The 15,295-nt window shown below is 42.4% G+C and overlaps 1 protein-coding gene across 1 annotated transcript in view; it reads right to left on the reverse strand.

Moving 5' to 3' along the window:
- RIN2 (Ras and Rab interactor 2) overlaps window positions 1-15,295 on the reverse strand; it is a 271,784-nt gene that overhangs the window by 37,911 nt on the left and 218,578 nt on the right. The window contains exon 18 of the mRNA XM_080408025.1: window positions 11,245-11,337. Coding sequence (XP_080264151.1) covers window positions 11,245-11,337 — 93 coding nt within the window. The remainder of the gene's footprint in view (window positions 1-11,244; window positions 11,338-15,295) is intronic.

Here is a 15,295-nt window from a genome sequence, read left to right on the forward strand (position 1 = left end):
ATTCAGATCACTTGGGTCTTCCAGCCATCTGCTCAGTAGCAGGAAACAGGCTTTTGGGCTGATGCTTACTAATAAAAAAAACAAAACAAAACAAAAAAAAACCAGAACTGCCAGACTCCACAGGGAATAAAAAGCTGCACAGCCCTATCTTGCACTGTATTCAGAGCAGGTGTCTGCATGTGACCATCTAAGAAACAACTCCAAGGATATTTAAATGAAATATTTTCCTTTTTAAAGTAACACCTGACATTATGACAAGCCATGCCAAGGTTTCAAGTCAACCATTAAAAGAATGAAATTTAAATAAATTTTTTAGTCATGTGGATTCGTGTTTGGGTTTTAAAGAAAGCAGTTACCTATGGAAAGTCTCTGGCTACAAACCCAAACTACAGCTGATGTACTTAGCGAATTTTTTTTAACAGCAATCCTTCTGTACCTGTAAAGGGGGGCAGGGGGGTAGAGAAGGGGCAGAGGGAGACAGGTCCACTAATTCGATTCAATAGTCAATTCAAAACAGAGAAGCTGACAAGTGTAAAAAGACAGAAAAATTGTATTTCTCTTTCAAGCTGTGACTAAGTAGTAGAAATGGGAAGGTCGGCTCCATTAGGCCTAAATCTCTAATGAGCAACCTATTGCAGTCTCTAGATATAATAATCACTTTTAAACCATTCAGTTTCAAATATGAATGTGCCTTCTTAAAGTTAGTTCTAAATAACTACTGGCATTCTAAAATACTGACAGAATGGATTTCTTGTTATTTGTATCAAGATGCCAAAATGCAAGTCAAAAAACGCTAATAAATGTATGTTCAGAAAGAAAAAGGTAATTTGCTATTTGTTTTTAAAAAGGAGTGTGACAAGTATATGGAAAACACAGAGCATACCTTCGGTGAGCAAAATCCATTCCCAGTTTAATTCCAGCCTATCTATTACTTACGTTAGGATTTCCTCTTACTGGATTAAAATCACATTTCCTAACTGATGGCACGTCACAGTGAACACACAGCCAAAGGGCTTTCTTCACCAAGAAGTTCCAGTGTCAAAACAGAAGGAAAAAATACTCAGTTTTAAGTACCTGCTAAATTTCCCCAGTCTTCATCCATTATTAGGTTTGCTAAATCCAACGAGATTGTCAAACACAACCATACATGTCATTATTGCCAAGTAAGATACACTCTGCTGACACAGGTCTTGCTAAGTCTCTACAGCTTTTGTAGCCTTCTTATCCTTATCTGCAGCACTGCATCCAGCTCTGGGCCCCCATCATCAGGGGGACATGGACCTGGTGGAGTGAGCCCAGAGGAGGCCACGAAGGTGACCAGAGGGCTGGAGCCCCTCTCCTGTGAGGACAGGCTGAGGGAGCTGGGGCTGTTCAGCCTGGGGCAGAGAAGGCTTCGGGGAGACCTGGGAGCAGCTCCCGGTGCCTAAAGGGGGCTACAGGACAGCTGGAGAGGGGCTTCTTACAAGGGCAGGGAGCGACAGGGCAAGGGGGAACGGCTTCAGCCTGAAAGACGGGAGATTCGGGTTAGATGTTGGGAAGAAATTCTTCACGGAGAGGGTGGCGAGGCACTGGCACAGGCTGTCTGGAGAGGCTGTGGGTGCCCCATCCCTGGGAGTTCAAGGCCAGGCTGGATGGGGTGTGGAGCAACCTGGGCTGGTGGAAGGTGTCCCTGCCCATGGAGGGGGTTGGAACGAAGTGGTCTTCAAGGCCCCTTCCAACCCAAACCATTCTGTGATCCTTTCTCGTTCTGCCGACACTTTTGATTTCTGTTCCTTAAAACAGTGTGTAATTGCTCAGCACAGTAACCTGTTCACTTTTTTTACTCCCTTATCCTTCACATCTTTACCTACGTATCTTGGCACACATCTCACCACCTCCCTGCCCCTTAGCCCCTTTTTCAAGTCTGCAAACACCAGACTTACAAATTTTAATTGACTTCACTGTGAGTGTGTGAAGTTTTTCAAGCACCAAATAGTCATGAATATGAGCAATTTAGGCAACCGTGAATATGTTATGGCTTCCTGTCACAGGTTGCCTGGAGCCATCTCAGAAGGAAGGCACTGGCTGGCTACCAGCACACGTGTCAGCACCTGGAGCATTATTATAGATGGCAACGGATTCACAATGATCTGCAACTACATTTTATTGTTAAAAATATGAATTCATGATGGAAACCACTACCTGAAGCTCTACATATTATTAAACACTATTCAGGGATTTAGTCTGATAATGAAACAGATCTATTGCAGGTAAGAGGTCTGCCGCCTGCAATATTGAATAGTCAGCAAAACAGCCTTTTCACTGAATTACCAATGTAACTCTACTCCAGTGCTACATGCACTGCCTCACCACCCTCCCCATCTGCTCTGCCACTGCAGGGGCTGACGGGGGCATCGCAAAGGGCCCTGGGAGGACCTGAAACCAGAGGAACACCACCCTGCCCACCCCCCCAGCTCCTTCCACTGCAGGGAGCACAGAAAAACCTAAGGCCAATCACGCAAGCACCTAAATGACAGTCAATTGCAGAATAATCAAGCTGGGACTGGCCACCTATTACTTTTCAAGGGACTAACATCAAACCACTGAAAGCGATTGTCGGTTCTGCCTGGCAAAGAGATGTTTCAACAGTCTTCCTTCCAGCGTCAGCCGTTTGCTTGAGATTCAAGCAGAGCAGGAGACACACTGCCTGGCAGTCCCTGCCTTCTCCAAAGAGATCAACCGCCCATGCAGGGAAGCTGATCAGGAGCAAGGGGAGGGCAAGCCCGTGCTCCACCCAGCTCTTGGCCTCTGCCTGGCGGTCAGGGCCCTGGAGCTGTGCCCGAGGTGCCACAGGAGCAGGTGCAGGGGGCAGCCCAGCGCTTGCCGCACACCCACCTCAGCAGTGCCTGGTGCCTTCAAGCGCAGTAACTCACAGGAGCTGTAAAGATGGCAAGGGGAAGATTTTGGCAGCTGCTCAGAGGCGCGAGGCACCAGGTATCACAAGAAGTGGTGTGGGAAGCACGTGCTTCTTCTTCAAAGACAGAAAGGGGAAACTGGAAGCGGAGCAACCCTCTCTTACATGTGCAGCTGCTTTTGAGTCATAAGCTGCCAGCATTGCAGCCCACACTTCTATCTCTACAAAACTTTCTACACCAGCGACTGTATGAAACCTAAGCTGCTGCTCCCCACGAACCAGCTGCTAGATGCAAGGACAGGATGAATCGGCTCTGTGTAGCTCCTCTTCCCGGGCAAACATCACCTCAGTCTTTACTCCCACAAGACCAACTGTGGCCATAAAGAACCATCACAGCAGTGAGCGAGCCCTGTTCTCCGACACATCTAGAAGAGTAACTGGCTCACAGGGCAGCAGTTTATACAACAAGAAGAGTTTTTTGGCATCTTTCCCTGAAAATTACACAATGCAAGGAGCTCTCCACAGAAGCATCCATGAGCTGTCAGTGCCTCAACACCTGCTTGCTGTGTTGCTATCTGGTCGTTAACTGGCTTAACTGTGTTAACTAGCTTTGACCAAAGTTAAAAAAGAAAAAAAAAAAAGGAAAAGAAAAAACCTCGACAACAACTAAAACATACTCACTGAACAACTCCCTCCCAGAAAACAAAATCTCTGGGCACTACAGCAAAGAATTCTAACCCAACTGGTACTAACAGCACAGTAACATGCTCACAAATTCAGGCTGTCACTCCACACTTCATTTCTTATATCAGTTTGACCCCAGAAGATAGGATGGATCTACAATGCAAAGGAGTTGAAGTACTGTATAACCTTCCTACACTGCAGTTCCTTGGTTATTCTTTTGTTTACTTGTACCTAAAAACTAACCATGGCAGCGTGTTTTCTGATGCTTTCCAATATCCAATTTATCTTTGGCAGCCGTACAAAATTAACTACAAGAAACTTCCATGCTCAGCCACTTTAACACAACTGCTTTTTACATTTTTGCCTGGGAAGGGTACTTGCTTATGTAAGATTAAAGGTCTTGAAAACAAATATTTCAAAAGGTTTTTTTTTTTTAACATTTTAAAACAGAATAGCATAAGGCAAGTGCTGCAAGAAAGTTTTACCTTGAAGACATTGTAATCTTAACACTTCTTAATTTGTGTGTCTGCCTTGAAGAGATCTTGTCAGAAACTGTCGTTCCTGAAAGGAATTTTCCGTGTTTAGCAATTTTATTTTTTTCTTTTTCTAATGAAAACTTATAATGGCATGTTTCAAGCAGTCTTATGCTCACATTCTCTTCTACAGGCTACAGGCCAAGTTTCTTGGGTGTGCCACATATGCCCCATAACAGAAGGCAGTCTTTTCCTTAGTCTATGAAAAGTCAGAACAACCTGGACAAGGAAACTAGGTCAGGAGCCTAGCATCAAACCTGAACCTGGCTTACAGAGTCCCCCAGGATGGAACACACTCCACCATCAAACTACGACTCATCAGCTACCAGAAGCTATTGCACCTGAACTAAAACATTTATCTGTAGTAATTAAAACCTGTTTTTATTTTTTTTCAATAAATTGCCAATATTTTCTGCAAACAACTAATTTTCCTTAAAATCTTCTTAATGTGAAAAGAAGTTACTCTTCTCCCGATTTAAAAAAATCTTTTGGAGTTGCATCATTCAGGTATGTCTTGCAATTAACTGACACACACTGTCACAAAAGCACCTGACAAGTAATTTTCTATCAAATAACATAAGGCGTACTCATGATTTTATGATATAATTTCCAAAGTCTTTAGAATCAGTGACATTTCTGGTCATTACACAGTGCATGTGATGTCTGTATGATTAGCATTATACAAGACGAGCTGTTAATAATATGTTTCCACAAAATGCAGGAAGGATCCTGGGTGTGTACTATATTAGATCCAACCCTAGAAAACAAGCAGCAGCACAAGGCTGCCGCCTTCTTACCAGAGGGCTCAGAATATTTGAATTCTTTGAAGAGATTTCTCTATTTGCAAATAGTGTCATTCCTTTTTTGCTGGAGATAATGGGAAAATTCAGTCATTGGTTTCAACAGACTTGAAATCAAGATGGTAATCGGCAGCTTCCAAAGGAAAATACAACTGAAGCGGATGGATATATTTGTCAGAAGACCCTATTAGTGTAAAGCAACATACATGAACCCCAAGACTTAAGAAGCAACCTGAAGATATCTGTCACAGATTATTAGGACTATGAAATATATATTATCCTGCTATGCTACAGAAAGATGTTTACGTGAAAATAAACTTATTTCAAAGTATGACATATCTCAGGAGGTGGATTATTTAACATTAAAAAAATCCCAAATCAAAAGCAGACCTTATATAACATAAGCCACTTTTGTGTCTAATATGTTTCCTTTGAAGTTTATGTCTAATAAAGCACTGTTCTCTAAGTTTAAATGAAATTAAAATATAAGCACTCTAAACCCAAATAATAGTTGTGACTCTGCATGAATTCACATAGCAGCCCAGTATAGCATTACCTAACCAAACCTATCCCAAACATTAGATTGCCACAAATACCCATGTAATAACTATTTACATTCCTAAAATCCATGAATGAAAAAATGCAAACATCTCAAACCACAATGTTTCCTTTCACAATGTGTCATGCTATGCTTATTGTCAACTGATTCTTTGTTCAACAAGACTGATCTCAGCTTCCAGAATCTGGCCAGGCAGGGGTGACAATGTAAGTCCTACAGACAAACCACAAACTCCTCAGCTCTCCAGCACTCTCTCACCAGCATACATATATTCCATCTTTATGTTTTACATCTCTCAGGATGTCATGAACAGCAAAAATCAAAGCAAGTGTGTTCACCAGAAGCAACACAATCCCAAGGCGCTACAGTCACCCCTCTGAAGCTGCTCTGCCTACACATGCATCACTGCTGTGCATTAGGGAAAGGACATGCCCAGGACCAGGCACAGCCTGGTGCCTCTGTCAGAAGCCCAGCATAGCTACAGGTCTGCTTACTCATTCAACTCATGAAGAGTTTCCCAGTCCCAAGAGGAAGACAGATGGATTTGACTTGAAGTGTGTTTCAGGATATTTTTAGGGAAAAAAAAAAAAAAAATCACTCATCCATAGCTGCATGACAACTGAATTCCTGTTTTCTGTGTTAAAATGTAAATAAGCTTGTACAGGGAATTAACAAAGCTGCCATCTTTCTGAGACCAGAAGCCAGCCAAGGTGACCACTGCAGAACATTTCCAAGCCCCGAGATTTACAACAGCTAAAGAGGAAAAGGTAAGATCAGTGCTTCTAATCTGGTAAGGGAACACAGGCTGAAGACACCAAGGATCAGTATCAGACTGGACAAATGAGCCTCAGCACTTACCACCCCACATCCCGTCAGCATCTCATTTTTCATTCTTTCTGGAGACCTGCATCCTTTTTGGTGTCACTTCTTTTTCCTTCCTGTTTTGATAAGCAGAGCATAGTTGCCCTCAAAGAGCACCCTGTGTGACGAGGTGGTGAAGTGCCAGATGCAAGCCAAACTAGGAATGCTATTTCTGGACTTGTCCAAACGTCTGAATACAATCTAATATTTTGATACATGGCTGCAATTTCTGGTTATTTTGCACAGTGAACTATCAATTCTCAAGACCACTAACATTATTCAGTGTCTTGTTCATTAGCAAGGAACAAAATTTTACCTGATGTTTGATTTTGGGATGGAAAAGCTTTATTGCTGTAAAAATCTCTGATGCTAGTTCAATAAAGACTGGAACATTTTGGTGAGGAAGATGGTTCAGTAAAAAGGATGCTTCTCAGAGACATGTATTTGGTAACCACAGACTCCATCTGTAACCACTGGCAAGCTATTCAGCCTCAGAATTACCCAAGCCTAACTTCATCTTTGCTTCATTTTTACTGCTTGCTGGCTCTGAGCCTTCATCAATTGCAAGGTATGAAGACTCTGCAGAATTTAGCCTATAAAACTACAGGCCTGTGCTCTTTGTAAAAAGTGGACAATACAGTTTTCCTGCTGTACTAACAGTCAAAAGAATGAACATGAGAAAACTAAGATGGTTAGAAGATACAGCAATGGGAACTGTTTATGAACCAGAAAGAAAAGTTGAAATTCCCCACTGGTATCTGTCAATGAATTTTCTCATAAATGTTTCTGAGAACAGTAAGATATTCATTATGAGGACTTAAGTGCCCTGAGAAACTGCATGCCAGCATGCCAAAGGTTTCTTGGGCAACTGTAAAGTAACAAGCATAATACCAGAGCCATATACAGAAGTACACAGTGTGCATCTGGGAGAGCATTCTGACAGGTCAGCATGGGTAAGAGGCTGTATCTTAATTACTAGGTCTCTTAAACACAGACAAGGCAAATTAAAATAATGTAAACTGAAAAGATCTGATGAGCCAAATGTTTTCTTCGCTCACTCATCCAGCTGTAGCAAGTGTAACCATTGTTATAATTCTACAAATGTGAAGGAGGGAAAGGAGAAGGCAATTTCACAGCACATGCAAATGTGCATACACAGACACCGGCACAGTGTATGTGCACAGGCTGGGGACACTGCCCACCTGCGGTTTCCAATTCAGCACTTATTTTTTCATTCAATCAGCATTCCAATTCAGAATGGTGGTCCAATGGTGCAACTTCCCAGGGATGGTGAGAGGTCTGAAAAGGTAGCTTTGAGGCATCTTTTATCCCCACTATTCTTCAGGCCATTCCCCTGCCAGACTGTCTTCGGCAAACTTAGGACAACCTTAGTTTCTTAATTGACAATGTTTCTTATGGCCTTAGGAGTCTGGTGTCCTGAAGTTGCTCAGACATACTGCATTCCTAATCATTTTGAGTAACTACAACCATAACATCATAAACAGAAGGTGCACAAAACAGCTATTCCAGCATCTATTCTCCACACAAGAATTACTTACACAGGCAGATACCAAAGGACTGCAGAAAATGACGTAGGCACTTGCTTACAGTCCCCCTGACATCACAATTCCTTCAGCACACGCCTAAGTGACAACCTAAAAACATTCCTCATGACCAACACCATTTCTTGCTACGATTTGAATAGATGACCATTCTCGCTATGTGGCTATGGACTGCCAATCAAGGTTAATGTTTGTGCTAATGAGGTATGAGACACAGCAGAAGTGTTCTGCAAAACTGAGAAGCAGTTCCTGTCAGCAGGAGACCTCATTTATTGCTGATCATATGAAGCTCTGAGTGAGCCGAAGAGGAAGGCATGCTGTCACTGCAGTGCTGATCATTCGTTTCCTAACAACTGGCCTTGTAAGACTGCCTTAAGGTGAAGAAAACACACAAGTCACAAAACAAACGTGTTTACATGTCACTATGAACAGTACTATGAAGCTGCAGAGAAACTGGTCCTGCATACTACAGCAGCGCTCATTATAGCTCTCCATGCGCTAAAGGCACCTGCCACCACTCACTTGGTTGCCCTTTGCCTGTACCCTATCATGAGTGTATTTATCATCTGCTAGAACACCCACCCCCTACCCCTTCAAGGGTCAGATTCAGGCAGCAAAAGAAGGGCATTTCTGTCCCAGAGGAAAGGGAAACAGCAACGCTTGAAATGTGCAGCATGGGACCTGTGAGGACAGCAGAGGAGCAGCAGAGCAGGCAGGAGTCAGTAAAGCGGCAGCTGCTTGTCACTACTTAAGAGCTTTGGCTGGTCAATCACATTTGCTGCAATACCAGAAAAATAAAAAGGCAGTATGCTTTTTCTTACTATAAGCTGAGATGTCAGCAAGTATTGGCATCTTTCACTAGAAGAAACTACAGCAGGCGATGAATATTCTAAGGGAAGCTAATTCAGTGCTCAGAAGCATCCGTAAATTTTGCTTGCTCCTTAGAGCAAAGCCTTGTCCAGCAAGACAGCTACTGTGGCCCCAGCATTACAGCAAAATCCTAATGCACAACAGACAAGTTCAACTCTTGTATTGAACCCTGATCCCAAGCTGGTCCATGTGACAGTTCACTCTGTTCCTCACATCACGAAAAATACATGTATCTTCCTGACCAGTGGTAGGACCAGAATTTGGTAGGTCAGCATATTTTCAATACAGTAGCACTGCCTGGACACTACTGTCCCTGTCCTGCTCTCTAGAAGTATATGGTGTCCACAGCTGTACTCACACAGTGCACACGAAGACTTTGTTAACTACATTTCATATCAACTAGTTCTTTTCTCTGGAAGAAAATGTTAAGTACCGCCTGCCCTACAATAAACACTGCCTCCAGACCCCCTCCATTACATATAAATATACAGTTAGTAGGATTTGGTTGTCTTTTGAAAACCATGCTGGTAACTCCTACTGCACCTCCACTTTTTGTCATGCCAACCTGAAAGATGACTGTTCTCCAAAATCTCTGCACTGCTTAGAGTCTCTCTCTGTCACATAAAAAATACCAAAACACATCCCCACGTTCCCCTAGAAAATAGTAAGCTCACTGCAGCCCCTAAAGCCTTAAGAAAACCTCATTTGGAACAGGAGGCGGAAGAGAGGACATGGTGATCCATGCTTGGTTTTGCAGTGCATGGCCAAACTAACTTACTACTGCTGAGCAAATCTGGAGCCGATCATGCAAGTTAACACTGCAGGAAATACTGGGAAAAAGCAAAATTAAGTCATCAGGTTCAATCCTTGACATAAGAACCTGGACACAGAAGTGATTTATAACTGTGTAGAAGTGAAAATGATCACAGAAGATGCACAAAATCTAATAACTGCAGGCAGCCAATCTGAAGTACATCCTTTCTTGTGCAGTTCCTCAAGGTTCCATTTTCCAGCTGTAATAAGGTTAGTGGGGCAGAAAAAAATAATAAAAATCAGGTGTTCACACCCAGGGAATAAAGCATTTCTAAAGAGTTCCAGGGAATATCTGAAGGTGTTTCAACCTCCCTGCAGCTCTGAGTACCACCTCAAGCCTGGAGAGGCCTCCACCCATGCCTGTGCTCCCAGGTGCTTCCCATAGGCACAAGGAGAGCACATGTTGCATCCTGCCTTCCCGGCCCTTTTCGTGCATTGCCATGCATCAGCTCTATTCTGTGATGGAATCGAACTGGTAAAAGACAGAAGAGCTCTCACCTGAAACTTATTTCTCAATGGAACATACTGTATTAGGTGTTCTGTAAGCCACACGGCATCTCAAAACAGGCACCATAACACAAATACTAAACTTAATTATTTCTGTTTTCTCTCTACAAGCACGCCCATGCCAGACAGAACCAGTAGCTTTCTGTGCCTGTATCATCCAGGAGACTGGGCTGAGTATCTCAAAGGAGAAAGCGCTAGACTCCTTTAAGGTATGTAGTCACCCGAAGATGCAGACATCTGCCTTTCTGGATTTTTAAGAGTATGGCAGTGAGCTAAGGACCAGCTTCTTGTGTATTTCAAACAAGATGCACTTAGACTTTAAAAAAAGAAAACAAACAAAACCCAAAAGAAAAGCAAAACAAAATCAACAAAGTAAAAACACCAAAACACAAAAAGGACTGAAAGACACATTGAGAATACAAATATAGGAGTTTTGTGAGTGTTCAGATTACAAACAAACAAGGAGCCCTGTCGCAGCACTCTCCAAACCAGCCAGCTGCAACAAGGTCTTTTACCACCATATACCAACATACTCTTCATGCCAGTCCCTCTGCTGCCTTCTCCTGTCTCTCCTCCCCCAGGGCACACTCTCCCTCTTCTCTCTGCTTCTCCCTCTTCCTTGGCTGTCCAACCACTTAACAGAACCAGCCACAGCTGCACCTTGTCTACATCAGCCAACCCACTGCCCCTGAAGCCAGCCCACAGCTGTACATTATCAAGATTAATTAACCCAGCTTCATTCCTCTACAAAGCCCCTGCCAAATCTTCTTAAAATAGGCAAGGAAAAAAAAACAATTTTCAACCCAGTAAGGGAAAACATAGACCTGTACTGCAACTTTAAATTACATAAATCCAGTATATGAAAGATCTAATAATCTTATGCCTATGCATAATAAAGCTTATGTTCTCAGCATTAGCGGCAAAGGAAGTCACAAGCTGTTTTACACCAAATACTCTATTCCACGTATAGGAAAACAATATACACATGAAATAGCTGGGTGGCAATCTAACCACAAATACCACCTGTAAAAAAGAGATGCTCAGTGAAACACTTCCCATTTTACAGAAAAGATTTGCTACATAACATGGACTGTACTGCACATTCCGCAGCACTCATTTCACATAAAACGTGCTCTATGTCCTGTATAAATATCCCATTTACCTTAAAGAAGCTTCCTCTTTTGTCCAGACAATGGGCTTTCATTGTCAAAGATGACATCTTCCCCGGGAAGACTCCACTGTGTGCCTTGAACTCCTAGAAGCAGGGACATTTTTTAATGGTTAGTCCAGTCTGTAGGAATTTCCTTTCTAAGTCACAGAAACAGTCACAACAAGACTTATGCCAAAACCCTTTCCGTCAACACCACTGTGCCACTTATTTCTTACTAGAGTCCTGACATACCCCTTCAGTCTATTATTTTTCCATAAATAGCTCCAAAAAGACAGTGCTACTCACAGCACCATGTTTCTCCCTTCTCTTCACAGCTGATCCTGTAGCTGTGAGTAGATTTTAATGTGCTCATTAGAAAAAGAATGCTACAACGTAACAATCGCTTTGTTTGCTTGACCTCAGCCTGAAGTACAAATATAACTAAATGTTAGATGTCACTACAATCAGCTCAAATATTACAGTACTAATGAGGCTGACCAGGAGGGAAAATATTTAAAAAAAAAAAAAAAAAAAAAAAAAAAAATCACACAAGAGGGAGAAAATACATTACTATGAATGCAAAAAGCCAATCCCCCAACCCCCCCACAAAAAAACCCCAAACAAAAAAACCCCTAAACATTCCCAAAAAAATCCTGCTTGAATTTCCTAAAATGCAATTAAGTCTTCCAAGAGACAAGTCCAAGTGAGAAACTGAAGATGCAGTTAGGAAGAAGTTGTATTTCCCACTCTCAGGTAAACCAAATGAACAGTTTCAAACACCCAGAAGAATATACTACAGCGTAACTAGAAGATATGCACATAATAGGAAATATGATGGAGGTGGTCTGCAGCTGATTAGGTTAGTTCCTCTCAAGTCACAAGGAATTCACGCCAGTAATCTCGTGAACAAACTTCTGAACTAAACAGGAGCCAAGTTCCACTGATAAGTAGTCCTAGGATTTTTAACAGTGAGCTTATAATTCCATGTAAACAGCCTAACTCTTCTCATCACTCATATTTACTGACCACATAGCAGGTAGTTATGTTGGAAGTTCAGTTAACAAGTGAAAACCAAGTTTAATGGCATGGCTGCAGATGGAGCTTGAGCAAAAGAAAGCAGCTGGCACTGAGAATGCCAACAATAAAAAAAAACAATTACATACACACTCTCTCCCCTCTCTTCTTCTCCCCTCTAAATGCCTTTTGAGAGGGCATCACAAGGGTAAATAGAGCCAAGGAGGAACGAGAGGCTTAAAAGAAAAAAGGGTTAAATGAAAAGCCTTGGTAAGCACAAGTAGTAAACAAGGGTGAGAGGTAGAAGCAGGAACAAAGAAACATTTTATCTTGGTTTTAAAGCATAGCAGGAGGTTTTAAATTGTTCACCCTGCTGCCAGGAGTCATACCACATCAGCTCCAGAAAAGGCTACATTTTTCTACTTAGAGTCTGGTTAAAAAGCAGCCACGCCAGGAAGCTCGGGAACCAGCCTGTTTTCCAGGCAGTTTGCAGACTTTGAGGGTTTAAGGAAAAACCCTAAATTCTGCATTCTTGTGAAAGCCAAACACTAGAGGACAACCAAGGGAAGACAAAAATCAGTGCTGTGGGGGAAAAAAAACCACCAAACAACAACAAAACACCCGAACTTTCTTTGTAAATCGGTGTATTTAAAGGAATAAGTTTTTGATGGGGCTCTAAAGCATTGGGATCTGTGTTGCTTTATTTACAGTCTTTCTAAATAACCTGATTGCACCAGTCCTCTAAGTGGCTGAAGTCCAGTGAAGTAGGTATGTTTGCAGGCGCCATTAAATCAGTTGAGCTCCATGTCCTCATTTGGCGTATGCACAAGGGTACAGAACAGTTGTTCTACTCTGGGGAGCATCAGACATCTTAAAGACTTTTATTATTTGATATTAGCTGTCCTAAACAATCTGAAAGTTGCCATATAACAACAGTTTTTTAATTATAAATATGTTTTCTTTCAATGAATTCTGAAAAAGGAACTTGCACCTGAAAGACTTGAGGTGGATGGAGACCCAATAAACCCAAAAAGAAATTAGAATAAAAATTTAACTTTCCAAGTTGATGCTATCCTCTTAATGGCTACACCAAATTCAATTCTACGGAAAGAACACACAGATTTTAAATGAGTTACATCAGGGGTTCATAAGCAAGTTTACACAGTTGTACATGCATCTCCAGTCTCTAGTTATTAATCATTCAATTGGCAAACAATGACCCCCTCACAGGAAATCTAATGTTTTTAAATATATTGTTTAATTTAACCACAAGGATGCCCGCATGCAATCCTATTATCAAAATGAGACCATGCCATGATTTTTACATTCATCTTTTTACAAAACAGAAGTTTGTAAACGTCCACACTCAAACATACAGAACGCAAACGTACAATTTGCCCTTCAAAAAGCAGTATGACTAAAAGTCAGAAGAAAGCCTCAAACAAGACACCAATTATTTTGCTTGTAACAGATTCTGAAGCTCTAAACTTTTCCATAGCTGTTATTATTTATGTAATATTATTGCTGTCTGTATGACCACAACTGTGTGCCTCAGCTGAGCTCAGGTCCTTGCTCGTCTCTGCTCTCCACACGGCCAGTGAATCAATCCACGCTACCCTTGGCGGTTACAGTATAATTTCAAACTCACTCAGGGTAACCTAAATACTATTAGATATTTGATGGGGTTTTAGCATTTCTGATTAAATCAGCACAGTTGGAAACAATGCTGTTCGGAGGGGTTTTTTGCATTTGTTGGGTTTTTCTGGTGCATATGCCATCCAATATGCAAATAGACATTATGATCTGCTGATAAAACCAGATGGCCAGGGCATGGGTAAAACACTCCAAAAGCTAAGGGCGGGCCCCTATGCATGTCCCACCTTGGCACTTGGAGGTACCTCCACACCGTGCACAGAAACTACTGTAAAAACCAAACCTGTTGTCAGGTCTTGTTTCTCCGCATAGCTGTCCACACCTGATGCTTGTTCAGAGCCAAAGCAGGCTGACAAACCACTGTTCTGAAGTTGTCTGTGTTGAGTTTGGACAGCGCAAAGCTGTCAGAACCAAAAGCTCTCCTTCGATTAGGAAGCTGGGCTGAGAAAGACAGCAAAGCATTTTGTTTTCTGTATGTACCTTGCAGACGAGCATTTTCTCCTTCCTCTGTGTTTTAAGGACTGAGGCAGTCTCGGCAGATGTACTTAGACATTGCCTGGGTGACTCCTCAGAAACCCATTTGAAAATGCCATCAAGCTGCAGGAGCCAACTCACTGTATAATTCATGTGAACTTCTGCCTAGCCATCTGGAAGGTAGCCTCTTCCCCGTTTAAGTGGACAGTACTTCACCTACTTAGCAGTTTCCACAGCTCTCCACTCACAAAGGGCAGCAGGTTCTAGACCACTGTCTGCCACCCTGATACGTGGGTGGCTCACTTCCAGCAGCACGAGTCTGTCCTGTACACAGCACCATCTCCCCACAACTCCTCAAACCCCAGACAAAGCTCGTGTGTGTCAAGGACAGAACAGAGTAAGGAAAAGGAATTGTTTGTCTGCTTGGCAAGTTTCTCTGAAATGCAATGCTACTCCGTGGATGCTGACATCCACACAAGCAGTATGTTTCAAAAAAACTGGTGCTTTGCATCTTCTTTCTTCCATTCCCTCCTCCTCCTGGCTTTCATTTACACAGAAACACCAAACCACCATTCAGGTACCTGGATGTAAATGAGGCTTCTGACATCTTCTCAAAATAGCTCCTACTTTCCACCCCCTCCCCATCCTGCAATTTTATTTAGCATTTCATATGGTCATATACTTAACTACAGTAGTGCCAATCACTGTCTTCCTGGACTTCTCAGGATCCTTCCCTTTAATCCTCTCATTCCAGTCTTGCTTTTACAAAGCAAAACACCCCGTTTTCTCTAGCTAGAAGTCCCAGCAAAGATGAGACAGTCTGCATTCCTCCCCTGAGCTGGAAAGCAAAGGCCACAGCAATCCGGGGAACTTAAGAATTCCCTGCCCACAATCCTTCTTAACCCACCTCTGCTCCGTTTCC

The sequence above is a fragment of the Falco punctatus genome (genome assembly GCF_963210335.1).
Source record: "Falco punctatus genome assembly, chromosome: 12".
Taxonomy (NCBI): domain Eukaryota; kingdom Metazoa; phylum Chordata; class Aves; order Falconiformes; family Falconidae; genus Falco; species Falco punctatus.